This window comes from Perca flavescens, chromosome 1, assembly GCF_004354835.1.
Source record: "Perca flavescens isolate YP-PL-M2 chromosome 1, PFLA_1.0, whole genome shotgun sequence".
In the NCBI taxonomy this organism is placed as follows: domain Eukaryota; kingdom Metazoa; phylum Chordata; class Actinopteri; order Perciformes; family Percidae; genus Perca; species Perca flavescens.
In genome coordinates, this window is record NC_041331.1 from 21,573,013 (window position 1) to 21,600,476 (window position 27,464).

The 27,464-nt window shown below is 38.9% G+C and overlaps 1 protein-coding gene and 1 long non-coding RNA gene across 7 annotated transcripts in view; one reads left to right on the forward strand and one right to left on the reverse strand.

Annotated features, from left to right (window-relative positions):
• On the reverse strand, positions 1-15,958 carry LOC114573315 (uncharacterized). 5 transcript variants are annotated; one of them, XR_003694889.1, is made up of 7 exons: positions 15,863-15,933; positions 14,999-15,231; positions 14,282-14,340; positions 10,365-10,511; positions 5,631-7,124; positions 1,410-1,489; positions 1-224 (listed from the first exon to the last, which is right to left on the reverse strand). It is a non-coding gene; the product is annotated as an uncharacterized LOC114573315 (long non-coding RNA). The 5 variants fall into 5 exon arrangements; XR_003694898.1 differs by lacking the exons at positions 1-224; positions 1,410-1,489 and having other exon boundaries at positions 3,219-7,124; positions 15,878-15,958; XR_003694879.1 differs by lacking the exons at positions 1-224; positions 1,410-1,489 and having other exon boundaries at positions 3,219-7,124.
• slc39a13 (solute carrier family 39 member 13) overlaps positions 15,033-27,464 on the forward strand; it is a 13,932-nt gene continuing 1,500 nt past the window's right edge. The window contains exons 1-9 of one of the 2 annotated variants that reach the window (XM_028605357.1): positions 15,033-15,247; positions 16,874-17,293; positions 19,249-19,356; positions 19,931-20,073; positions 22,017-22,136; positions 23,341-23,430; positions 26,780-26,830; positions 26,915-27,047; positions 27,133-27,232. In XM_028605357.1, coding sequence (XP_028461158.1) covers positions 16,966-17,293; positions 19,249-19,356; positions 19,931-20,073; positions 22,017-22,136; positions 23,341-23,430; positions 26,780-26,830; positions 26,915-27,047; positions 27,133-27,232 — 1,073 coding nt within the window. In that variant the 5' untranslated portion in view covers positions 15,033-15,247; positions 16,874-16,965. The remainder of the gene's footprint in view (positions 15,248-16,873; positions 17,294-19,248; positions 19,357-19,930; positions 20,074-22,016; positions 22,137-23,340; positions 23,431-26,779; positions 26,831-26,914; positions 27,048-27,132; positions 27,233-27,464) is intronic. The other variant, XM_028605268.1, reaches the window with a different exon arrangement.

The window sequence follows — 27,464 nt, forward strand, 5'->3', positions numbered from 1 at the left end:
GGAGAAAGCTATGCCTCTCCAGCTTCTCCCGTAGCTCTGCATGGGTACATGTCCTGCACTGACTTGAGTGTGAGGTAATCTGTGCTAAATCGTGTCTCCCTCATCTGTAGCAGCTGTCTTGATAATTGCGCAACCAGGCCAGATTGTTTCAGATATCTCACGAGTCCTTTAGCAGCAGACATGGTCTCTCCTATCCGGCGCGTTGTCGGCCAGCCATGCAGACCCTGGCGAAGGACAATTAATTAGGTGATCGAGAAAATAAAGTCTCCTATATGGTTCCAGTGATTTTATTATGTTTCTGCCTTGATCTGTATAGCCTACCCACACTATTCGTCTGAGGGAGCTATAGGGTCGAGTTTCTTTTTTTTCATTCTGATCCATTTGCGACCCATTCCATTCTGAATAAACAAACAATGCAGTTTACATGCTTCTTCCTTGTTGCATTATTCATTAAGATAATTCTAAACATATTTCTGTAGTTCAAACATCTCTGAATTGTAGTTGAGAACGTCAGCTATAACGGCCCACGTATTAAAAAAGTGTCGGGTTTATGCTCGGGCTCATAATTAGGCCTATACAGTTAATGTGTCGGGCCGGGCCGGGCAGGTCCGGGCCGGGCTCGGACACAACGTGCACGGGCACGGGTAGGCTATGGTCGGACTTGATATTTTGGGCCCGATCTAATCTTTAGTAGAGGTAGCCTATTGACTGAAGAGATTGTCAAAATACATTATTGATTTTATCACTGCTGCATCTGCTGAAGTGTAAAAAAACGGTGCATTTAAAACTGTATTTTATTCGCAGCGATTATGTTCTAAAGCACAAATAAACATAACCACACCTCTGCGGGACGGTGCCACATTGGATTATGAGTGAATGAAGGGCAGAGCTTCTTCCTGTCTGTCTGTGTGTCAGTAAAACTTGTGCGTTGATATGAGACAGGAGGGGCAAAGCGGGAAAGTTGTGATGATAACGGGCTGCACACCCTGCACACTGTTATTGGCTAAGGACACACCCTCAGCCCAAAAGAAAAGAGTGAATTCAGGCAGAGCGCAGAGACTCTGCAGACACCACAGACACCACAGTGGGTCATAAGTGATGATTGATAGGGATTTCTTTCGTATTAGTCATTGTTTTTTGTTGTTGAGGAAAGCTTTGCATATACCTTAAACATTTGAATCTAAATGAACTATTTTAAAAATATATCTCTGGTTTCTTCCTCTTCTTTGTTTCTGGAATGCCTTTTGAGGACTTATCTCACACTTACACACAAAATTATGGTAGTTTCAGTCTGTTTGTGAAATGTGGCCTGAGAGATGAAGTATATGCAGAATACAGGACATGCAGTGACATATTATTAAATCAGGAACTGGGAACTTGTCTTTCAGATTCAGTTCCTTGAAGGTTACCTTTAAATGAATCCATGTACGTGTCATATGGTCTGGATTACCCAGACCTCTATACAGGTTGGTTACCTTGAGGTCATCCTCTGTAAGAAAGAGCAACCAAGTTTTACATTTTGTACTGGAAAGAAAGTTAAAGTAAGAAAAAATTAAAGAGACATTGCTAAATAATGTTATTGTCAGTGTAAAATATAGCTGTCTATACTTGACATATAACGACAACTGAAAATAATTGACACAAGTGTGTAAGATAACATAACATAAACTACAGTAAACAGAAGAAGGTAGATAACACGTTGACTTTATTATATCCAAATCAATCCACAATTCAACTACAAGTACTGTCACGAACCATCATGTTTTAATTTATTACTAACACAAAGTCAAATACATGTAATTGACTCATTTTAAGCCTAGAGTGTGTTTAGTTAAGCCTTTTCCTTGTCTTTTTTCACTTTCTGTAGGCTGATTGCAACATCATAAAAAGGCTGTAAAGCCTGACAGATCACCTGCCATCCATTGTTTTTCCAAAATGTTTCCATTGGTCATGTGCATATGATTTCACAGTGACAGTATCACTGTTAATGCTTTCAGTGATTTTGACTGGAATTGTCAACACTAAATGACCACTTTATTAGGCACTCCTATAATATATATTGCAATCCATACAGCTCAGCCATTAATTCCTCCTTTACAAAGATAATAATAATAGCTCAGTTTTGATTGACACTGTCAGAGAGGTAGTTCTTTAATTATATGTTTATAATTGAGGCTGTAGTTTGGTGGTGAACTGGACTACTTTATAAAGCTGTGTTTCTATGTTTTACCCAACCCATTTACAAACACTAGGGGTAAAGTTAGCAAAGGTTGGTACACCACTAACTACTGTACCTTTTCTGACAGTGTCAACAAAAAGTGAACATTATAAACTTCATAAATATAGAATTTGTGACAGATCTGTTTGATTGCATGAAATATTATAGGAATACCAGGGATATTATAGGGATCCAGCTATATTACCCATATGTAGGCCTACTTATAATACAGTGGTGGATACAGTTACATAAAAACTTGCTAAATATAGTAAATCCAATACATGCAGCAAAACATGTGACACTCACAACATCCAATTTTGGCTAAGTATGTGTCATTTCAACACCCACATGGGTCACAGACAAAATAACAGAAAGCCTTATAATATAATGTAATTATGCATCGTTATATATTAAACTACCCAACAATAAATAAAATACTTAGAATTAGCTCTACCTCGACCAACTACAATACTTCAATGCTATGTAAACATGCATCAGTTATGGTCTTTCTTCTGCATTGAGTACTTTTTCTTTTGATTATTTAATAAAATTTTGCTTATAACACTTATGTATCCAATGACGCTTTTGACGAGTAGCGTCAACTGTTACTGCCTAATGTTATTCAGTCAACAGCGATGTCTAAGTTAGCTAAAATTAGCTAACATTAGCCACCATACTGGTCATGCCAGACCAAGCAGCAGCAAAACCTCTGAGGGCTAGATTTATTAAGCTGTTTGCGCCTGTTTCCAGGCACTAATTAGTCGCAAAGACGGACGTAACTGATGCGGGCTATTTACAAACAGGGCGCACTTGGGTAAAATCACAGATTGTCTGCCACATGAGCGAGAAGAGACAAGTTGCACTTTCAATATGCGTTCGTGGGAGGGTCGTGGGGAGTGTCAATCAATTAATCAAAAATGTATTTATAGAGCACTTTAAAATCCAAAAAGGACACAAAGTGCTTTACAGTAAGACAATAAACAAATACATAAAAGCCCTAAAATACAAAAACTCACATGACCCATATAATACAAGTACAAACAATAAAAATCAATACAATGAAACCAATACTATCAGTATAACCAAACATGAATTGTCAATTTCAGTTTTCAAAGGCCAAAGAATAAAGATAGGTTTTAAGAAGAGACTTAAAAATAGACAGTGAAGATGCCTGTCTAATGTGCAGTGGTAAATCGTTCCACAATTTAGGAGCTGCTACAGAAAAGGCACGGTCCCCTTTTAGCTTGCGCTTTGTTTTCGGCACACTTAGGAGCAGTTGATCGGCTGACCTGAGAGAACGGGTGGGTCTATAGGGGTTTAGCAGCTCAGAGATGTAAGGAGGGGCAAGGCCATTTTGGCCTTTAAAAGCAAATAAAAGGATCTTAAAATGTATCCTGTGATATATAAGGAGCCAATGCAGTGACGATAAAATGGGGGAAATATGGTCGTATTTACGTGTTCCAGTTAAAAGATGTGCAGCAGCGTTTTGCACCAGCTGGAGACGAGCAATAGAGGACCCACTGACCCCCACATACAGTGCATTGCAGTAATCCAGCCGAGTAGTGACAAAGGCGTGGATTACTGTCTCAAAATGCTGCTTAGAAAGGAATGACTTTATTTTGGCCAATTGCCTCAAATGAAAAAAACTTGTTTTAACTACTGACCTAATCTGTCTGTCAAGCTTAAGATCAGGGTCAATTTTCACCCCTAGATAAGTGACAGTTGGCTTAATATATTGACTCAAGGAACCCAAATGAGTGTGTTCTGATCAGTCTGACTGCCTTTTCTGCCAACGGTCATCCATCGGGTTGGTGTGTCAGGGCTTTAGGGGTGCTGGTAGGCCTTTAAAAAAAACCAGGATTGCTGTTTCCCCCATTACCAGTCTTTGTGCAAATAATAGCAAGCAAATACTAACTATGACTGGCAAAAAAATTATTAAAGGGCTAATGTATTGGAGTGCCTTACACTGAGCAGGTGTACATATTATTGTGTCCACCAGCAGTGACTGAATCTCTATAAAAATAACACCTCCAACAAGATATACTGTAAGTTTCCAGCATTGTTATATTTTTAAATGTGACACACTGTGAAGTTACATACTTGTGACTTGCAGTAGCTCTGACCGAGTGCTGCCTTCTGGTTTTGTCCCACAACAGGGTGTAACTGAGCACTTCACAGTTTTCTGTCTGAATGCAGTCACAAGATACATATCTTTGATGGTTGAAGCCCTCCCAAGCACGCAAATGGTTACATTGGTCCCTCAATCTTCGGGCCTGCTGTGTGGAGGTGTCAATGTTCTCATTACTATCTCTGTATGCATTTATTTTAAGAGGCTACACATATTTTGAAGGAAGTACTGCTACTGCTTACTTAACAAAGGGATTATACAATTAAAAAAGCATGCTATTTACTGTAGTCTTCCTCATCAACTTTTAGCAAGACACACCAAAGTCATAGCTATTTCCCAACAGTTGTGGATACATTTATTGTGCTCTTAGATATATTTTTTGCTGACATTCAGTTTTTTCTCAGACATGTGGAGTCTCCCTCAATTCAGTCTCATAAGATTCACACCACAAGATCACGAGATTGTGCCAACAGAGCCTCGCAGAGGGGAATGACACGCATGACCACTGACTGTGGAAAACAGGATACAGGCAACGTCGCAACAGGAAGTGTTGCACTCCTCCTCTGCAGAACATCAGTTTGACCAGAATGACTGCAGGTTGATGTCCACACTCTGTAACTCCTGTGGCAGTATTCAAATTTCGTAATCGTCTTTGCTCACCATTTCTTTTGAGCTAGTTGAGTAATTCAGTTAAAAAAATAAAGGTTTTGTCAGAAAAAAAAGAAAACATAAAAATCGCTCAGGCAGTGCCCTATTCTTTATATTAGATGAATGCAAATAACTTATTTTGTTGTATATAGCAAAAAAATAATAATTATCCAAGACAGTACAAAGTTTATAGTTAGTAGTCTTTTATAAAAAAAACAGGAATACATTACTAACCACCCCAAAATAATTGAAACAAACTACATTTCTTGTTGATTTGGGCACTTTTAGTAAATAAAATATGGTTCAGCCTTGCAGAGGAAAACAATGCAACACATTTAAACTGCCATCTATCAGGTCAGGCTATCTAAGCAGGCTATTAGTAATAAAGTAAACTAGTTTAAATCTTGTATGAATTCTTACAAAAATGGCATAACCAACAAAAAACACAGTTCTGTAATTGATAAAATAAAAGAATACTGCAAGTATACTACTGTCTACCAGAAGTTTCAGATCATAAACTCAACACTGTATTCAATACACAAAGTAATACCAAAACCCTATCTCAGCGTGCTCGTATAAGGAAAGTCAGGAAGCAACCACAGTCAAACTCGGAGAACAAATGTGTTTGGGTCTTACCGTCGCCCTCTGTACAACATCCATTGATGAAGTGTAAAGGTGTCCACAGGGGAGTTGTTGAACTACTGGAAGCAAATTGCCAAAGGTGGTTGAAAAATGCAGGCTTTCTATATATCTCTGAATTAGCAGGGGAACTAAAAACTTCCTTAAATCTACCAATTTAGGTTGGTCCTATAAAGCTTCTTCTTCTTGTTCTTCTTCTCCTTCTTCTTCTTCCTTATTAAAACAAGAAGGTGACAAACTCTTCCTACAAAACGAGTTTTTAAAGCTGTAACAGTGTGAACTCCTGATGCTGATGAGTTAAGTTCATTTTGTCACATCTTGACATCCTTAGTCGAAAGACTGTGGCCTACATTGGACTTAGGTGCAGAACCTATTTTCATTTTCAAATTTGCTGTATATTAATGACTAAACATTCACGATACAATGAAAGCAACTATATTTAAAAAAAAAAAAGCAGTGATAGAATTAAAAAATGCATGTATTTACAGAGCTATGTTTGTAAAATGAGGCATGCAATTGGGTGTGACAGATTTCAGCATTCAAATCAGCTCATTCATTTTTTTTATTAGATCTCACTGCCTGAATAAGAGGAGCTCATTTTTTAGAAAAGAGCAGCCGCTACAGTTCCATGGTGTTTTGTGGCCTTTTATCAAAATAAAACCACCTTTTATCTGCAGAAGGTGCATAGTGACAATGTGCAGTTATACTGTATGTTTTTAAAAGATACTGAAAGGTTTGATCATACATAATACACTGCAAAGAATTTTTAGAAGACACTAACTTACAATTATATAAACAAATAAGCAAACATTTTACAACAATTAAATGTGCATGTTGTTTGTTTTGTGCACTAAATTTATTGAAAAAGAAACTAAATTTAAGAAGAGCTCGGTAAACATCTTACATATGTAATTATGTGATAAGGTTTCCTTTATATGCATATGAACATTGGCCATTTAACAATGAAAATAGCAGAATTCCAGTGCAGGAATGAATGCAAATTTCAAACTAAAAAAAAAAAATTGTCAGATGATTCATTATATCTGTAGGCCTTATTACACTGTGAGACACAAATTACCAACCGGCGGAAGAAATTGTCACTCTGACATGCAATGCAATTTTGCACCGCACGATCTGAGCTGTCAACAGGCACAACATCATCAGTGAGCCTGACAAGCAATCCAGCAAGCGTGCATCTACAAGGTTGTAGCCTAACGTTGGATCAACTAGTGGGCTTTTTCACATAGGATTCTTATGAAATCTACAAAAACAAGTGAAAATGACATTGAATATTACGTGGTAGGACAGTCCACGGAGAGGGCTCATGCTTCCTGGCTGATAGTCACCAGAGGTTTCAGTGGCCATCATGTGTTTCACAATGACATGGAACAGTCGCTTGACATGCATGCAAGGGGACATCCAGCCCTCTCACTTCTTATTCCTGATTCCTCATTTTCTCTGGACTCCACAAGATTCAACTATCAGCCAAGGCTGTGGGTATTATTAGCAAGGGTGAATCACAAGGCACATGGACAAGTGCGCACACGCGCACGCACGCACGCACGCACGCACGCACGCACGCACACACACACACACACACACACACACACACACACACACACACACACACACACTTTTTTCTATTTTACACGATGCCTTAGAGTACAAACAAACACACACACATTTACCCCTATACATTCGTATATGGCTTTGGGCCTCTATCCCACCAAACAACCAAGTTCCTCTTTCTTTATGTATTGCTCAAGTCAGACAAGGATGACTCAGTGCGGATATTAATCATGTTTTTTTGTTATCTTCACATCTCACTCTGCTAAGTCCGCCTGTCAGAGCCGCAACTTGCCGGTCCATTTTAAAAAAAATCGGAGAACTTAAAGATTCTTAAATGTTAAACAAAAACAACGTCCCTTTTTTATTTTTATGTTTTTTACAGTTGATCTAAAATGTAAAATACACCTGGGGGGTATTGCACAAAAGTAGAATTTATAAATCCAGGATAACTGATAAAACAAGTCTAATCTGTGCAGCCTGGCTTGGTGCGTTTCACGAAGGCCGAGCCAGGCTGAGGAGGAGCGACTAGGTCGAGCCAGGCTGAAGTAATTCAGATAGATGCACGTTCACAGCTTTCTTTAACAGATCGCAATGTGGATCACAGATTTCTGATTTACTGATGCTAAAATTGAGAATATGCATTGTGTATTCTTTACACAGAGTGAGCAGCAGCGTCATATGGAATTATGACAACGTGAAACACATTTGTAAAAAAGAAACACGGCCACTGTAATGACTCAGCGAGGGAAAGCGATGCAGACGATTACGGACCGATTGAATGCCTAAGTAGCTTAAAAATATACATTAACTGACCACTGCTCTTAATTGAAACTGCCATACCATTCAAGGAGTTAGGCTAATTATTTGCACAAATGAGCTGTTATACCCTTTGCCTTAGAAGTGAGTAGAAGACAGCCTAATGTTATGCAGGAAATTTACCATGAAGATCAATTACAAGCACTAATCTACAATGCTAGATTGTGATGCGTACATATCCCTCTCTCTCACTCTGTCTCTCTCTCTCTCGTATGGGCTAAAATATAAATTACCTAAGTAACATATTTACTTCCACTGCTCGCTTTTCAGGCAAAGTGTACAACAGTTTGTTTGTGGGTTTGTGGAAATAATTAGCCTAACTCCTTGAATGGTTTCATTTAACAGCAGTAGTTCGTAAATGCATATTTTTAGATATATCATTTAGTCGGTCCGCTTCTGCCACACTTTTTCTCAGTTTCTTTCTTTTTTTACAGAGGCTGAGTTTCCTTCTTTACATATATGCTTTGCTTCCTTTGCTTTGAATGCCTATTAATGGACATAGAAAAGAAAGACACTGAAGAAATTGGACTCTGAAATCTAGAAACTATGAAGATAATTAAGTGATAAATTTAATGCACACTTTAAACATGACTGTAACACAGAAAAAACCATTGAGGTGTCCTTTCTCTGTTGTTTCATGAATGTACAGTAGCCTCAACTATATAGTTACTGGTCCATTGAACTAAGACTATAATAAGGGAGGATTGTACAATTATAAAAACCTATAATAATTGTTCAATCCTCCCAAATTATACTCCCAGTTCACTGGAGACAACACATGTGTGCTAAGAATGCCAAATACAGTGCACATGGAAGAGGAACATACATGGTCTTTTGTTAAAGAATACTAAAAGAAATAAATCAACTAAAATAATTAAAAGGTGTATTTGTCCCTGACCAGTGTGCCATTGTTAGAACCACTAACATGTGTATAGCACTTTACATATTGTCCTTCATTACTGACTTCATTTAAATCAGCCTTTTCTAATTATCTCCATAATATTTTCACCAAACTTCATAACAGTAACAATGACTGTCACATGAATAATTAGAAAAATAATGGTCAACTTTAAATAATAACAGTGCTTTACTGAACAGCAACATGCACCTGCTGTATTTTTTAATGCAGGCTGATAACAATAAGGTAAAAACCATTGCTGAGTGAACAGAAAAGGCTCCAAGATTAATACATCTAATACGTTAGCCTGGTAAGGAGCAGGCTAGCTGCACAGAATAAATCTCCATGGTAAACTAGGTGCCTCTGCTTTTGTGTAACCGAGTCAAGGCTAAATTCATCCAGGATAACTGGAATATCCCGGCTTAATCCCTTATCCTGGTTTTGTGCAATAGCCCTCCGGACTGGTAGTCCTACTTTAACTCAGCAGAGACTGCTGTGTTTAGCAACAAGTGCAAAACAAGTTTAAGAAGCAGACAAAATGTAATTGCTGTGATAATACAATAAGATTTATTTTCTTGGCTGCCAGGGCAAATGTCATTTGATAATTTATGCATTATATTACTGTCACATACACCACCTGCTGGTCAGACAGTTTATTAAGAAGCCTTTTGCTCTACTAGAAGGAAGGGGGGGATGTGGGTGCTGACCACCTAGGGCCCAACCATGGGAGCAAGATGCTTGTTGTGGACCTTGAATACTTTTACTGATTTACTATTTTAAAACTGATTTTGTTTGAAAGATGGTTTAAGAGAGGAAGAAGTATTCAGATGCTTTGATAAAGTAAAACTACCAATACATGAATTAGAAACTACTAGAAGTAAAATTCCTGCATTCAAAATCCAGTACATACATATTGTCAGCAAAATGTACTCATTCTGCAGAGAAAATGGTACTAATATATTATAATATATAATATTTCTAAGTTGTTTTATGTTTTGTTATTCATGTGTAAGCTGTGTTTGACTGTAGCTGGTCGAGGTAGAGCTAGAGCTAGTTTTAACTACTTTATATACTGTTTAGTAGATTTAGCTCAGTGACTCCAAACCTCAGGGTCAAAAAATAAATCTGAGGGGTTTTTAGATGATAAATGGGGCAGTAAGGTAGACAAACCAACTTTCCACAAGGCTCTGGACCAAATTTGAGTAACACTGATCATTAGGGGGCGCTACAAATACCAAAAAGTATATATCTCATAAAGGGCTCATGCGATCTTTACGGAATTTGGTGGGTACGATCTAGGGCCACTCCTGAGACCAAGCCTACAATGTTGTACTGATTGGTCAAAATGGGCAAGGCCTATTACACTCCAAAAAACACATGAGTGCCATAAAAATGCATGTATAAAATGAATGTAAATGGTAAGTTTGCATTTTCAATTTACTACATACCTGTCAGCTCACACGGTGCAATATTTCCTGATGTTTGCCTTGCTGCGTCACACTAGGCTTTGACTTTCGCGGACTCTGCGGGTCGTCGAGAGGGACTCTTGCAGGAGGCATAGACCCCGTCATAACTGCTGGCAGTTCTAGTTGCCTCTGAAATGTGGTGGTGCAGAAGTATGAAGTAGCATAACATAACAGTTCTTGAGTAAATGTACTTTCCACCACTGTTAAAATCACAAATTTTCCTGTGCAGTCTACAACCAACTGAACTGTGGATGAGTGGTGAAAGCACACTTATTGATAGACACAGGCTCTCTAATTTCTGTACTACACAACTGCCTAGTTTCCATTTTCTCCAGATATCTCCTGTGGCTTGTTCAGTTTATTAATACACTCCATTTTCTCCATCTCAACTGATCTAGGGTTTCTATGCATACCAAAGAGAACATTGGTGTGAGGATGCTATGGGTTATACCAGTTATACTGTACATTCATGTAAAGGCTACATATTCTTTTTCCTGACTAATTATTGTTTGTCTCTTTCAAAACTATCTGGGTTTCTGTAATTAAGCAAAGCAGTAATATGGCTCATCACTGCATGCAATCTCGATTTAAAGGGGCACTATGCAGTTTTGGCCATTTCTTTGCTGTTTTCTCACTTTTTGCTCACAGGTTTCTCTGTAGAGCTCCCCCTACAGCTTCGGAATAGATATTTGGCAACACTGTAAAAACTCGCTCGGTCAGTCTGCCGTTTCCTCTTTCTCTGTTCCTCCAACAATGCTTTACTAGGTTTCTGCTTCTTTTTTGCCGGCTCAGCCATGACGATAGTGTGAAAAACTCCATCGCTACCTTGTTCTTCCTAGCCGGTTCCTGGGTGGGGGCGTGTATGTATGCAGTGTTTAAAGCAATTTGTTACATCACGAGACCTGATATCACGCGATACTTCCTGACGCTGAGGCCAGCGGCTCACCGGCCAAAAGTTGCAAGGGTGGTTTTTCCGCTCACAGGCACTAGGGGGAAGCGAGACGACCACCATTCAACACGAAATTAGTCATATAACCATTCTAATGTCTCTGAAGCTGTTCAGTTAGGTAAATTAAGATAAAATAAAAACAAACTACATAGTTTCCCTTTAAAGGTGCACTGTGGAGTTTTTAAGGTTCAATTCCAAGTCAATACAATTTAGGTAACAATGTCAGTTTACTAGCATCCCCTCTGTATGCAGAGATGGCAAAAGTACTCACTTCTTGTACTCAAGTAGAAGTACAGATACTTGTGTTAAAAAATACTCAGGTAAAAGTAGAATTACTGATTTAACTTCTTTACTCAAGTAAAAGTAACAAAGTACAGGCTTGAAAAGTATAAAAGTAAAAGTAGCCTTGCGAATGAAAACCATTTTTTATTTGATAGCTACTTGGACCACACAAATATAACTAGAGTGCAAGCTAAGAAACTTCAGTGGGAAAAAAGGCTCTTTTTATGCCATTGCCTACATTTTAAATGGATGTCTGCCAATAGGCCTAAAACATCACATATACAGTAATGTATGATTATTGTGACAGAGACTGGGATTCCAGGTTAATAAGATTCTGACTAAGTAGCAAGATATGAATTCAGTTGTGATTCTGTGAGAATTCACAGATCCAGTTTCTCTTTTTCAATTTTTCCCTTAACATTTAAAGGAATCTACATGTATGTGTGTGTGCTCAAATATGGCTTCTGGAAAGAAAATAAAGGATTAAATATGAATTACTAAACAGACATTAATTAAGAAGTTCCCCATACTTTAAGAGTTACGCAGCACATTCGCCAGGAGTCATTCTTGATGCCTAAACATCTCTTTATTTTCGGTATTGATGACGCGAAAAATACTAACAGTAACTCCAGTGAAATGATTTGAAACTTGTTAATGAGGACTAGATTAGGACTGTATTTAAAGCTGATTCTGGTTTCCAACTTCGCCCCAGGTGTGTCTGTTAAAACACGGACGGAGACAACTTCTCTTTTTTTGATGCTTTAATAAGATCAAGCAACGTGCAACCTAGCTAACAGGTGAAGAACACAAACAACAAAATCACTAGCTAACTTACTTTAAGTTTGCAAGAACTATAGACCAATACAACAACAGGCTTACATTAACTGACAACAGAAGTTATACGACTTATAGTTCTCAAGGACGCACACACACGATCTCAACTGATTATCCTCCGGACAGCTAGTCTCTTTTTCTTTTCTCTCACTTTTTTCTCTGTGTGGCTCGCGATGTGAGGAGCGTGCCCGCGCTATTTTCCGACATGCACTCACAATCACTCCTGATAGACGACCTTTTGTACAAAACTAAAGTAACAAGCCAATTTTCTAAAATGTAAGGAGTAGAAAGTACCACACATATTTTTGTTAAAATGTAAGGAGTAAAAGTAAAAAGTTGCCACAAAAATAAATAGTAAAGTAAAAATATCTGAAAAATCTACTTGAGTACAGTAACAAAGTATTTGTACTTCGTTACTTCCCATCTCTGTCTGTACGAGATGTTTTGGCATGAAAAGCATGTAAACATCCTACTTGGCTAATACCTTGGTCTATCAATCTATACGTGCATATATACGAAACACTGACCTCAAAGACAACATGGGAGCAGCTTTTTGAGAGTATCGTATGTAAAAAAAGAGGAAGAAAATGCCAGTGGTTCCCTGAACTAACCTGGAGCAGAACTTCAGTTATTTTACTTCCTTCTAGTTAGTACAATGACAGTAAGTAATTTGCTTGTAGGTTTCACTCTCCATGTTCACTTACTTATGTTCACTTACAATAACACTTATATTGTGTAATTCTGTTAAAAGTCATATCTAACAACAGCAGCTCTAATGGGGCTCTTGAGGACAACATTGACAATGTACCGCACTATTTATTGAAAATTATTATTTATGTATTGTGAATATTTAGTTGTTTTTTTTGTTTCACTTGGTGGTAGGTTGGTCTTGTGACTTAGGAAGCTTTACATATGGTGTTTTGTAATTATGCCCAGCCAACATTGCTCTGAGCCAAAGAATATTCCACATTGAGACAGTCAAGTACTGTATATCACATTTAATATCTTATATCTGATTAGAAGAGGTCTGTAATGAAGTCTAACACAGATTCATTGTCAGGGGTCATTGATATAAAAAGCTTTAGCAGCCTTTAGCACTGACTCCATCCACTTTGGCTGGTGATGTTTCGAATGACAAAAAAAAATAACAAAAAGTATTTTTAATAGAATACTTATTGTAAAAGAACCTTAGTAGAACATTAACATCTACAACGTGTGTGTGCGTGCATGCATGTGTGTGCGAACCTTGGTGGTTCACATGCACAAGTAGCAACATGACAACATGAACTGTGTGTGTGTGTGTGTATATGTGTGTGTGTGTGGGTGTACGTGTGTGTGTGGGTCTGTTTGTGGGTGTGTGGGTGTGTGTGTTTCTGTGTGTGCGTGCATGCATGTGTGTGCAAACATTGGTGGTTCACATGCACAAGTGGCAACATGACAACATGAACTGACAACATGAAGTATGTGTGTGTGTGAAGAGTGTGTGTGTGTGTGTGTGTGTGTGTGTGTGTGTGTGTGTGTGTGTGTGTGTGTGTGTGTGTGTGTGTGTGTGTGTGTGTGTGTGTGTGTGTGTGTGAGAGAGTGGGTGTACGTGTGTGTGTGTGTGTGTGTGTGTGTTTCTGTATGTGCGTGCATGGATGTGTGTGCGAACATTTGTGGTTCACACACACAAATGGCAAATTGCAGTCATGGTGCAGTGTCCCTTGCAAATGGAAGCTTTGCACCTGTGAATGGGTACACAAGCACAGGAAATCGGCCCATTTCCAACAGGCACGTTTTCCAAGCAGCAGTGTAGAAGGGAGTAGCAAATTACAAATAATGGTGCAAACCATACCGTCAATGTTGTCCTCAAGGACCTCATTTGAGTGCACTGCTGTCCGGTGTGCAGGATACCTGTTGGGAATTATAAGAATAATAAGACTATATAGTGAAATGTGAATCAGTGTTACAAATGACAAGCATAGAAATATAAAGTGAGTTGTGAGTATAGTGCATCACTGACACATTTGAAACAGACTGGGGTATATGAAGATGTTCCAATCCATATATTCAAATAAAACTCATGTGGTTGTTATAACTACAAAAAAATGTATTTGAGTTTATTCTTAAAGCAACACTATGTAACTTTTAGCTGCTGCTGTAGTTCCAATGAGACAACCTGTAGGGCTAAAAGTTACATAGTGTTGCTTTTAAATTCTGACTTTATTCTTAAATTTCTGACTTTATTCTCAAAGTTCCGACTTTATACTTAAAATTCTGACGTTAATCTTCTGACTTTAAACTCAGAACTCAAATACATTTTTCACATGTGGCCCTAATCTTCTTCAGTACATGTCAATTTAAGTTTTGATGCTGATTTCCAGTTCAACTAGACTAGACTTACAACTTACAGGTTGATATTGGATCCTTTTTTGTGACTTTGTGTGTTATATGTGGCCATCGACTACTTTGCTGCCAGTTTATGTATTGTATTGTACTGTATATACAGTTTAAGCATGGCAGATGTGTTGTGGATGTGGAAAAAGTCCGTGGGTCAAAAAAATGAAGTTACTTCCTGAAATCTTTGGTGGGGCGGGATCCATGTCCTGGCTCCCCTCCTGTTTATAGTGTATTCCCTCCTCCAGGATCCTGATACGTGGCTGTTTGGAAGAGCCGTGGTGTGACCTCCTGTGCTGCAGCTAGCCGATCCCTGCCCTGCGCAGCTGGAGTCTGCTGTGAAACTCAGCGTTGCACTGCAAGCCTCATCAAGCCGTCCTGGATGGCAGGGACACACTGGTGCAAAGACTGCCGAAACCACAAGGTATTTTAAACATTAAATATCACATGCATGTCGTTATTTAATGTTCTCGAAGGCTTGTGGCCCGTAACGTTAGCACTAACTTACTCAAACTGATGCTAGTTTTAGCAGGTATCGTTGATTTGCAGTGATTGCTTGTGTCGGAGCTAATCTCTAGCAGGCTGTGAGCGTCAACATGGCTCTGGATGGATGTTTACCAGCTAACGTTAGCTTGCTAACTTTTATTCACAGAGTTAGCTAAATAGTTCAGTATGTCGTTGTCAAAAGCACGGCTTTCAGTGTAACGTTAATGCTGCATTGACTGTCAGTTGAGGACTTTGGCGTTTTAATTTTCTGTATATTTATTATATTATGTGATAGTTGTGAATATCTCACTTCATCCAATCGACTCTGTCCTGCTAACTGCCATACAGGAAAAATGATGACCAGCAGACTCTTCCAAACACTAATAAATCTCTTGCAACCTTTCTGGAAAATATGGCTAATCATTTGCATTAGCTAAGGTTAACGATACTTTAACTGTAACGTTACCTCGTAGGCATGGCCAGATACCTACAGGCTGCTGCCAAAGGGAAGCAACCACTCACTGGAATCTGGGCTTTCTGGACTTTTCTTTACCTGGCACAACTTAACTTTTAACACCGTGTTGCCAACTCTTTTCCAATGAAAATAGCCAGGACCAGCTCCAAAAGTCGCTAAAAGTAGCTAGATGACGTCATACGCTCATTTGCCTATTTGTGACGTCATTACGCAATCATTTGTCCGTGAAAATATGACTATTAACTTTTTTCATTTTGTTTGTTCATGCAGAATTCAGACGAACAGTTGGACGCATCCACACAGTGTGAATATATAAAGGAAAATCATGATCAAATGATCATCTTTTGACCTGTCATAAAAACTGTAGCCTAGATAAAAACTGACTTTCCTTTTTTGTCTCAAAAAATGAGTAAAACCATATGAACAATTGTATGGTCATAGTCAGGGTCATTATGAACAGGAAGGAATCCATTGGAAATTCCAGTTAACATGGTTTTCATGACCTGGCACATACCATTTCCTATTGTTGAATATAAAAAAGTTAAAATCATGCTTATGTTTTGAAAACAATGTACTTTTGGTTTTATGTAGCCTGCAGCTAAATCTAATCAAATAACAATACTGATTGCCATTTGTCTGGCTCACACCATCTCTAGCTTCTAAAGAATCATCAGGTCATATCTGTCATTTAGCATACAGGAGGAGACTCATTGTCCCCTCAGGAAAGATAACTGTTGTCTCTGCTTTTTGGGGAGCCATCCTCTGTTGGGCCAGACTTGATTAGAACAAAGGAAATGCATATCTCTGTAAACTTGAATAGAATCAGCACTACCATGATTAACGACCTTTGTCTGTGATCTGGAGTAAACCTGAAATGTTGCTTTGCCTTGTCTTGCGTGATATAAAATGCAGTGCATTTGGCGTTTAGCAGTCAGACTAGATAAGCTATTTGAAGACCACCTTGGGCTTGAAAATATTGTGACAGGATTTTCTGCTGATGTTTAACTTACTACAGACCAGATTAATCGATAATGAAAATAATTGTGAGTTGCATCCTTAATTAAATGCTTATTTAAAATGTTCATACAGGTTTAAGAAGGTGCAGGAGAGGCCTGTTTTTCTGAAAGTGTGCTCCACTTGCAGCATTACTGGGTGCAAGGGCTTTTTGGACCGTGGGACGGATGAAAGGTGGAAGCTGTAGGAAGCCCAGCTGGGCTTTAGCTGCTCTGTTGATCCCAGTTACCCTGCTGATGCTGACCTCCAGAGGGGCATCAAGCAGCCACAAGATGACACAATCCGCTATGGCTCATGCAACAGCCACTGCTGCAGGACCCAGCCCCAGCTTGACAGATTACCTCCCAGACCTCCGGGCAGTAGCAAACTTCTTATACAGCGAACATGCTCATGTTTGGCTCTTGTCCCTGGTGGGCTCTGTTGCTGTCGGCCTCAGTGGGATTTTCCCCCTTCTTGTGATTCCCATCGAAGCTGGAGCAGCCCTTAAAACAGAAGGTAAGAGATGGCAACATGTAACCTACACATGCCTGTGAACTACTCACAATATCGCAATATTTTCCATCCATCCATCCATCCATTTTGCAAGACATTCCTCAGTGATACTTATGATAATGATATATTTGTAACTGAAGAGAAAATATCCCCTCTAAATCGTCATATAATTTTTTGAAAAAGCAGGAGGCAGTCATGTGCTGTATCTGTGTACTGCATGACGAACTCATTGTAATAATAGCCTTAGTATTTATAATGCATACATGTCAACATGGCCAACAATGGCGCATAAATGACTGCAGTGTTGAAAGCAGAAGAGTTCAAATTTCTGCAGTAAAAGAAGAAAATATTTCTGTCTCATTAACTCGTTAACTATATACCTAAAATTCCAGCTCTGTAGTGGCTCCCTAATACTGTCAATCTCAGATACCAGATACCAGATAGATGAAAACCTTCACCTGCTGGTCGCACTAGATGAGAATTCAGACACCCACAAAGTTTGTCGGCTTCTTCCTTTGAGGACCATGAATGTCTATACAAAATTTCATAGGAGTTACAAACAATGAATAGTTGTTATTTTTGTCTGGAAATGAAGTGTTGTACAGACCGACATTACCATCCAGACACTGTAGCAGACCGTAACACACGCTGATTATGCCCAATACAAATACTATATCTCCTCTTTTAACCACTCCATGTCGATAGCAGTTTTATTTGGTTGATTTTTGTTCCTTAACTTATGCTTGAACACAAGTGTGTTTGAATACACCTATTTCAAAAAGAAACCTGAGCGTAAACGCTTCCAATAGTCTCGCTTTGCCAGACCCTCCTCCAAAGCGCGCTGGAGGAGGGTCTCCACAAAGCATTCGGGGATGGGAGGAGAACATGCTCTGGTTTATTGGCATTTCTTTAAACCCATCACAATCGTCTTGGCTAAGCACTGGAGAAAAGCCGTGGTGCCGCTGCAAAATAGGCTCGGAAGGAACTTGTTTTGGTGGAACATTTGTACGTTTAAAAGTTGTTTTAGTCGTGCAACAGAAAACTCAGATTGGACAGATTGTCTCGCTAGCTGTCTGGATTTACCCTGCAGAGATCTGAGAAAAGGTTAACCATTATCCTCCATAAATCCACCGCAGTTTAAAATGCCAACACAAAAGAAGCCCAAGGCAATGGATATCTGGCCTAAATGAGTAAAATTCGGCGGCTTTTCCGGCGGCAACGGAGCAATCCCAGAAATGGAACATCAAGGTTATAGACTAACTCTTCAATAACCAGGCCTAAGTTACTGTAGGTCAGTCAGAGGCCTGCAGCCTCTTGAGTGGCTCCACCCACATGAACGTGGCATTCCAGACTTATTTTAGGCCGTGGGGTTTTCAAGTGCAGTCCTGAATGGAGGTTAGTCATTACTGAGGAAAGTCCTACAGCAGTGCGGAGCACATGAGTAATCACTGTATCACTATATTAGTAGCCTGAGCCAGAGACACTCAGATTTTGGTGTGTGCATTTGTCATGTTTTACTTGTTAAAATTGATGAATTATTCAGAAAAGGTGCCATTTAAAATGAAATATGTCACTCCCTGGCCTACTGTAAAGTCAGTGACAAAAAAGGGAATCACTCATGAAATAAATTCTAAACCAATTAAATCTTTTGTAAACTTAAGGTAAAATAGTTATGCTAGCTTGTGGATGAGTGTAGTGTATAATGAATGCAAACAAAACACATATCTTAACCAAACTAGTTGGTGGGGACAAGAAAAGAGAGGTTAGCAATTAGGCCACTTAAATAGGCTGAGGCCCAATTTACTCCAGTGTATGAAGTTTCCGGATGTCCTTCCCCTCTCTCTATTGGCTCCTGAGCCAGGACGTCACAATTGCATGAAATCAATATACAGTTCTTTATTAAACACCATAATTCTCTCTCTCTGTCTCTCTGTCTCTGTCTCTTTGTGTTTTCTCAGCTGGTGGCCAGAAGCTGAAACAGCTCTTGAGCTTTGCTATTGGTGGTCTCCTTGGTGATGTATTCCTTCACCTCCTTCCTGAGGCGTGGGCGTTTTCTGGCTCTTCAGGTGGGTCTCCTTTCCAACAATACCATCACCACCCTCCTTAAGAATAAGATATTTCTAATAGAAATTGGCTGGTATGAAACTATCTTTGTTAGAATAATTACATTATCAAAGGATAGACAGACACCACTGAAGTTATATCAAAGGTCTGTTTACTTGCAAGTAGCAAGTAGCACTCACAGCATAAGTACAGAAAGTGAATAAGCTTTAATAAAGAGTCAATGTCGTCAGTTATCTCAGTCAAGGAGCGCCTGTTCTTTCCTCACCGCACACCATGCTCCAGGCAAGGACAGACAGTGATCCCAGATACCAGATGGCGACAGCAGCAACAGTGTTTTGTTTTGTTATAATGCAAACAGTTTTAATACTAATCAGAGAAAAAGGATGTATCCTAATTTTTCTGACAATATTATTACTTCTCTGTTGTCTTGCCTTACTAATAGTGGTCTAACATACAGCAAAGACCAGGTATGTCAGTGAACCTCATTCAGGAACAGTAGTTTTTCAAATTGTTGTAGCTTGGTTGTCACTTAGTGTATTTGCAGTCTTATGTACAATCTTTCTGCTTCCGTCCTAGCTGGTAAACATAACCACTACATGACCCAGGGCTTGTGGGTAATCGTTGGACTGTTGGCCTTTCTCCTCCTGGAGAAGATGTTCCCAGACCAAGACGGCCACGAGGACCCCATTTCAGATTCAGACCTGAATTCTAACTCTGCTGTAAGTGTTGCAGCTGAAATGTTTTTAGAAGAATATGCTCATTGCTGTCCAAAGGAGTCTCACTGCACACGGACGTGTTAATACAAGCCTTCACCTGTTTTTTTTTTTTTTTTTTTTTTTGCTTGGTCTGCATATTTGTCAATGTTATCAGGGATTTGGTGACCGTAGCATTCGATAACTTACTGTACAACCGACATAAAGTATCAGTGATCTCCTAACAGGGAAAAGTTTAAAGGAATACTTCAACATTTTATTTCTGTGACTCTGGGATGTTACTGTGCCCGGCTAAGAAATAATCTAGCACATAACCCCTAAAAAACCACAATGAGTTGTTTTTACACAATGTTTTTGCACAGACTAAACAAATTAGAAATAAACATTTTAATTAGTGAGATTTAGAGGTCGCTAGGAGGCAGATTTTGTTACCCTTTGGGAGAGCCAGGCTAGCTGTTTCCAGTCTTTGCTAAGCTAAGCTAACCAGGCAGACATAGAGTGGTTTCAAATTTTTTATCTAACTCTCGGGAAGAAAGCAAATACATTTTTTCCCCAAAATGTCAAACTGTTCCTTTAACATCTTAGTATGAATAAAAGATTTTTCATTTATCAATGCGCAAACTAAACTACGTGAGATATTATGTCTGCTCTGTACTACAGATGTTCAGATTTATTTATGAAAGAACAGTGTTGACTAGTGTCAAAATGAGATGCTTTTCCTAATGAGCATCACAGTTGAAGTTCATTCTTTAGTAATGATATTATAAATAATGTAACATGAAATTTGCCCCTGCAAGATTGACGAACAGAATTTTTTAACACAGTGTTTCTTTGTAGACAATGAGTGGCTGGTTGCAGTATGTTTGTAAAGGCCGTCTCATTCTTCCTCTTGTCTTTGTATTGCCAGGGAGGGAGAAGATTGGAATCCACGGCTCAGCTCCTCAATAGTGTCTATTTATAGTGCCGGGGTGAAGCAGCTACTTTAGCCATTTCAGTGTCCACAGGAGAGCACTCAGCTTATAGACAGACGCAACAATAGAGCGTGACAGTGTGGGAAAGAAAGAAATCTTACCAAAATGTGCAAAGACTGTAACAAGCTGAACTTCTTTTTTCTTGAATTGGGTCAGTGTGTTGGATGAATGCATCCAATGTGTAAAAAGCAACAATGCTTGATGTAAAATGCAAAGAAGAGATTCCGTCACTTTATATTATTTCTAGGACATTTTAAATTGGGTGTATTGCAGCAACAATTTAGCTCTTACCTGTTTTACCACAGGAGATTGATAAGTCATCAAGCTTTATTATTTCCTTATGCTTCAATCATAGACATGGAGCAAACATGTCCTTGCTGCAACCAGAAGACAGCAGGCTAATCACCTCTCCCTTCATTTTAATATCAGTCTAAATGGCAACGTAAGTGGTTTCAGATTGAGGGAACAAGGAAGTTGGGCTCTTCTCGGAAAATGGAGGCTATAGCCTGAAATGAATCAGTCTCTGCTTTTATCTTCAAAATATAAACCTGTGCAGTGTTGGAATTTAAAGGTCATTGGTTATGTCTGAAGAATGACGCAAAAGGGACTTTTATTACAAGAAAATAATCAGGACTTTTTTCACCAGCTGTTCTACTGGCAGGAGGTGAAAGCCTCGACACACAGTGGGAGCAACAATAAAATGCATGTTTATTGCACTGTTGAACCCAGGCTACCATAAACTCACTGTTTGTTTTTTTTTGTTTTTTTTGTAAGACTGGTGTTAGTGGCTAAGGTGTTAGGGGAGACAAGCCCTTTCAAGTTAAAAGCATACATCTCTGATTGTGGACACTAATGGTTATGGGAACATAAAGATTATTTATAAGAAAAACTTTGAAAAAAAGAGGTTGGCGTTATGGTGCACGTGGGGGACAAAATGTTAATTTTTGCCATATTTTTCTTCCTTTTTTTTCTCCACAGTCGCAGTCTAATTCAGCTTTCAGTGGAAAGGCAGTGGCAACACCCAAAAATGTGCACCATGCTGAGTCATGGAAATCCTCCAAGCAGCAGAGTCTGCAGGAAAGATCAGAGAAAATCAAGGTAATTCTGACAACCAAAACATTTCCTACCACTATAGGTAAACGCTTGATAGGGAAGAGTTTATGTAAGAGATAAATTTTTTGCTTCTTCAATCCTCTAAATTGATTCATGTTGTTTAGTTAATAACCAGCAACATATTTGGCTCAATGAAACCAAATCCTTTGCACTGCCTTGCACATTACATATTTGCACTTTCTCTTTTACATATATTTATAATATTTTATCTTGAATTTTTAGCCTTTCTTTTCCATTTTTCTAATCCTTATTTTTCACACTAGTCTTTTAGCACGACCTGAGGAGCACACCACATTGCATCTCACCTGCGCAATTGAACAGTGTATTACACCAACAACAAAATTGACCCAGAAATGTGTGGCACATTACCAGCAGCTGCCTTTTGTTTCCTGAGAGGAACGGATCATTTTCAGCCTCATTTTAAGTCAGACTGCAAGGCTAGGAGTAACTTTAGCTGACACCACAGGATCTATTTAGTCACCAAAATCTCAACCTATACAAGCTTGCATATTGGATATTAAAGGACAACTGATCAAATTTAACCAGAATTGTATATTAAAGGGGAACTATTTTTTTTTTTTTTTTTTTTTTTTTTTTTTAAGCTTAATTTACTTTAACTGAACAGCTTCGGAGTCATTGGAATGGTTATGACCATTGACCATGACCAACCATTGGGTTGAATGGTGGTCGTCTCGCCTCCCCCTAGCGCCAGTGAGCGGAAAAACCACCCTTGCAACTTTCGGCAAGCGAGCCGCCGGACTCAGCGTCAGGAAGTATCGCGTGATTTCAGGTCTCGCAATTTAACGAATTGCTTCACGGCACTGCACACATACGCCCATTCAGGAACCGGCTAAAATGTAGCGATGGAGTTTTTCACACCATTGTCATGGCTGAGCCTGCTAAAAAGAAGCAGAAAGCTTGGAAAGCATTGTCGGAAGAACAGAGAAAGAGGAAACAACAGACTGACCAAACGAGGAGTCAGATAGAAGTAAACATAGGAGCTGCCAAATATATATTCCGAAGCTGTAGGGGGAGCTCTACAGAGAAACATGCGAGCAAAAATTGCGCCCCTTTAAAAGAGAATGTTGTGACTGATAAATAGTTACATTCCTGTTGACCATACTTCTTGTAGTTTTGATCAATCGAGGACAATGTGACTAACAGTGGCATTATGTTTGGTGTGTCACAGATAAGTGGATACCTAAACCTCCTGGCCAACTGCATTGACAACTTCACCCATGGACTGGCAGTAGCAGGAAGTTTCCTGGTTAGCAAAAAGGTAAGAGGCTGTAATAATCTCAACAAGGAAATAAAATACTCTTGGAATATCTATATTTCTCACACACAAAAAAAGTCATTGACTTATTCATCAATGAATGAGGCACCTACATTTTTTCACCCTGTTCTACATTTAAAGTAATATGTAGTATGTAGATTAGGAAGTTGCTTTGCTTTGTGGTGCTCCTTTTCTCTGTCTTCATTTTTCTCTTGGATAAAGACAGTCTAGAGAATTGTTTTTTTTTTTTTTATATTAACAAAATTCCAGAACAAATTAAAGTTTTGACACTCTTGGCAGCTTATCTAATTCATGTTTAGTTAGTTCATGCAGTCAGTTGTTGAATCAGAAGTTTAGACAGTACATTTCACAGTGAAATGTATTTTAACTGCTACCTAGCAGTGAGGGAATTGTGTTTTTTTTTTTATTATTATAAAAGAGAGAGTGCAGTGCATGGATATGGGGCTCCAGCTATCAACAGTGTAAGCAGAGTTTTGTGCTGATAATGTTTACATTCCCAACCACACTGGCTTAACGAATGACTTGTGTGTGAGAATGTGATTACATTCACATTGAGTCCTCAGCATGCATATTTATTATACCTGAGCTCTTGGTCTTCATTAAGGATGATTGCGGGGGAAATGGCTCCCTGGGGTTGCAGACCAAATTAGCACACAATCATGAACTGACAATCATTGCTGATAAATATAGCGCATACACTGACACTAGCCTGTCTATCATGTCAACATTTTAGGATTATTAAGATATTTATATAAATATGAAACTTCAAGTAACAGTTATCGTCCTCATTGACTGACCCCATAATTATTTCTTCCTGACCAGCAGCCAAGAAAACACAATGTACTCAATTTATAATGATGGAGAATTGTGATTGTTAGGGTTGGGTATCGTTTGGTTTTTTTTCGATTCCGGTGCTAAATCGATACTTTTAAAACGGTGCCGGTGCCTAAACGGTGCCTGAACCGGTACTTTTCAATAAAGTAAAAAGAAAAAGAAAAAAAATAAGTGACTGCCGTAAAACTACCGTTTACGTCGGCACCGGTTCCCTATTGGCACCGAGTTTCGGTACCCAACCCTAGTGATTGTATAGTGAGGGGCTTGTAGATGTGTTACCCTTTTAGATGCTAATAATAAGTTTCTGGAAACGCAAATCCTGACCCCCACAGGAACTGAATATGAGAATGGTTTTAAATGTCCATTCCATGTAAATATTAGGCTACATCTTCTATATTTCTTGTTGTTGCACTTCAAAGGTTGAGTGTTATGCAGGAGAGCTGCAAAATGGCCAAGGATGAGCGCTGTAATACTGTACCTAATGAAAGCAAAGGACACAAATGTATCTGGGGAATTTGGACACAAAACGCATTCCGTGTGAGGGCAGTGTTTGCAGACTCGCTGGCAGAGCAGTAGACCTGTTGTATCAACAGTCCAACAGTCTTAAGAGGACCACTCAGTAGACCTTCATTATGGGATACCACAAACGTTTTCACTTTAAAACTTATTTTTGTTGCATCATCCCACAGGCTTGATCAAAAAGGTGCAGTAATATGTATTTGCGCTGCTTCACTATGTTACTGTATATTTGTAGCTGTGGGAAGGAGAGTGTCCAGCTGGAGAGACATAAGGCTAGCAGCGTGAACTATGGATCAATGTGCCAGAGAGGAAGTTAACTCGATTTCTCAAACATACACATACAAGACATCTCACCAGTGTTTTGTGTTATTTCTCATGCACATTTATCACAATGTGACTTTGCCACATTGAAATCCTGTGTGAAGATGATATGCATAAACGCAGTGTTAAATTAATATGATGATGTTCAGATATCACATTTTTTAATACTGAATGTGCCGATGAACGTTGAAAAATGTGATGTGTTATTAGTAAATGGCATTTAAGGATATCAGGATATACAATTTGTGAATTGCCCCTCGACAATCAACAAAGTCTTATCTTAAAGTGAGTTGGACATTGCTAGTACCATATTAGCTTCATGTGGCTTAAACTGCAAACCACATTACATCATTCACTTATATTTACTTTTTTTGGGCCCCACCTTACCAATTTTATGACTGAGATTTTGAGCTTCTTACATCTCCCTGCTTCCTGGACAAAGGTTGTTATTATTATAATGGCATAAGGCTTCATTGTGCCTTTTTTGTTTTGAACTGAATTTTATTAACACATTTTTAAATGCTAATATTGACATACTAATACTTACAGTACACATTTCTCGTTATTATAATAAGGTCTTTGGCTTTAATCTCCTAAAATACTTATTTTAACATTTAAGAACATTTTTTAGACAAAACTTAAAAATCTCCAATTAGGGCTGCAACTAACAGTTAATTTGTATTGTTGATTAATCTCTTGATTTGTTGCTTGGTCTGTAAAATGTCAGAAAATGGTGAAAAATGTCGATCGGTGTTTTCCAAAGCCCAAGATGACGTCCCCAAATGTCTTGTTTTGTCCACAGCTCAAAGATGTTCAGTTCACTGTCATAGATGAGTAAATAAACTAAAAACCATTACATTTAAGAAGCTAGAATCAGAATTTAGACTTTTTTTCATTTTAAAAAAAAATTACTGAAAATTGATTAGTCAGTTTCAAAGTAGTTGGCAATTAATTTAATAGTTGACAACTAACTGCAGCTCTATCTTCAATAGCCTTTCACCTACATGGGATTTGTGTATGGTTATGCTCTTTACACAATCAACAGGTCTCATAATGCTCTTCATGTAGGATTCAAAAAACGTTTAAGGACTTAAAGAACTATAAAGCTGTGACAGCTTAAAGCAGCTCAAAGTTTATACTTTGTCTTTTACATTTTACCTCTTTGCACTATGCACTGCAGGCTGAACACATAGAGCTTAGCACTCAACTCAGGTCCTCTAAAGCAGGTGCCTTCAAGGATATTTAGACCAAGGACCCCTTAGCTGAACGAGAGACAGAGCAGGAATGCCCCCCCCCCCACACACTACATAATATTAACTGAGTTGCTTATTAAACTGGGTGGATGGATTGATATTTACACATATTTATAAATCATGTTTTAATGTAAAACGTACATGTGGAAGGCACAGGGTTACATTAATGTATGTTTTCACATATTTAAATTTTTTGAAAAAATTAATAAATGTTGTTAAAATATTAGCAAACAATAATTTTGCGGCCCCCCTGGAGTAACTCTGTGGACCCCCTAAGGGTTGTGGGCCCCCTGTTGAAGACCCCTGCTCTAAAGGATGAATTTGTCATACATCTTCCCTTTTGATACTACAGAGCACATTTCTTTAAGTAAGACAAAGCAGTGTTAATGTAACTTTTCTTGCAGGTTGGGTTCCTCACCACCTTTGCCATCCTGCTCCATGAAATCCCCCACGAGGTAAGATTACGAGTCCTTACAGTGCTTGCGAACACGCTGAATGTTTAGTCTTTCCTCCACTGTGTGAAATGTCACTGTTTGCAGGTGGGAGACTTTGCCATTCTGCTGAGGGCCGGATTTGACCGGTGGAGTGCTGCCCGCTTGCAGCTGTCCACGGCGCTGGTTGGTGTCTTAGGAGCTTGCTTTGCTCTGTGCGCTCAGTCACCAGAAGGCACAGGTAAGAGCCTTAGTATACATACCGTACAATCAAACCCTTTTTACAGTTGCCAGAATGACGCATAAGTCTTTCCTATCGTTTCTAGAAAATGCCACTGCCTGGATATTGCCTTTCACCGCTGGAGGCTTCCTCTACATATCATTGGTGAATGTGGTGCCTGACCTGCTAGAGGAGTCCAGTTTAAGGTATGCATCCTTGTGAGGATTACAAACACAACCGGGCCCCCTTATTAAAACATGGCTCCATAGCACTATAGTAGGCAAAAACTCCACAGGGTACCTTTTAACCTGTTCTGTATTGTTGGAGTTGAGACAATGGTGACAATGTAAGAAGGCAGTTTACAATCAAAACTTTGTATGTCTTGTTCTGTGGTGTGGAAATAGACAGATCCATATTTCTTTAATGTCCTTAAATCTG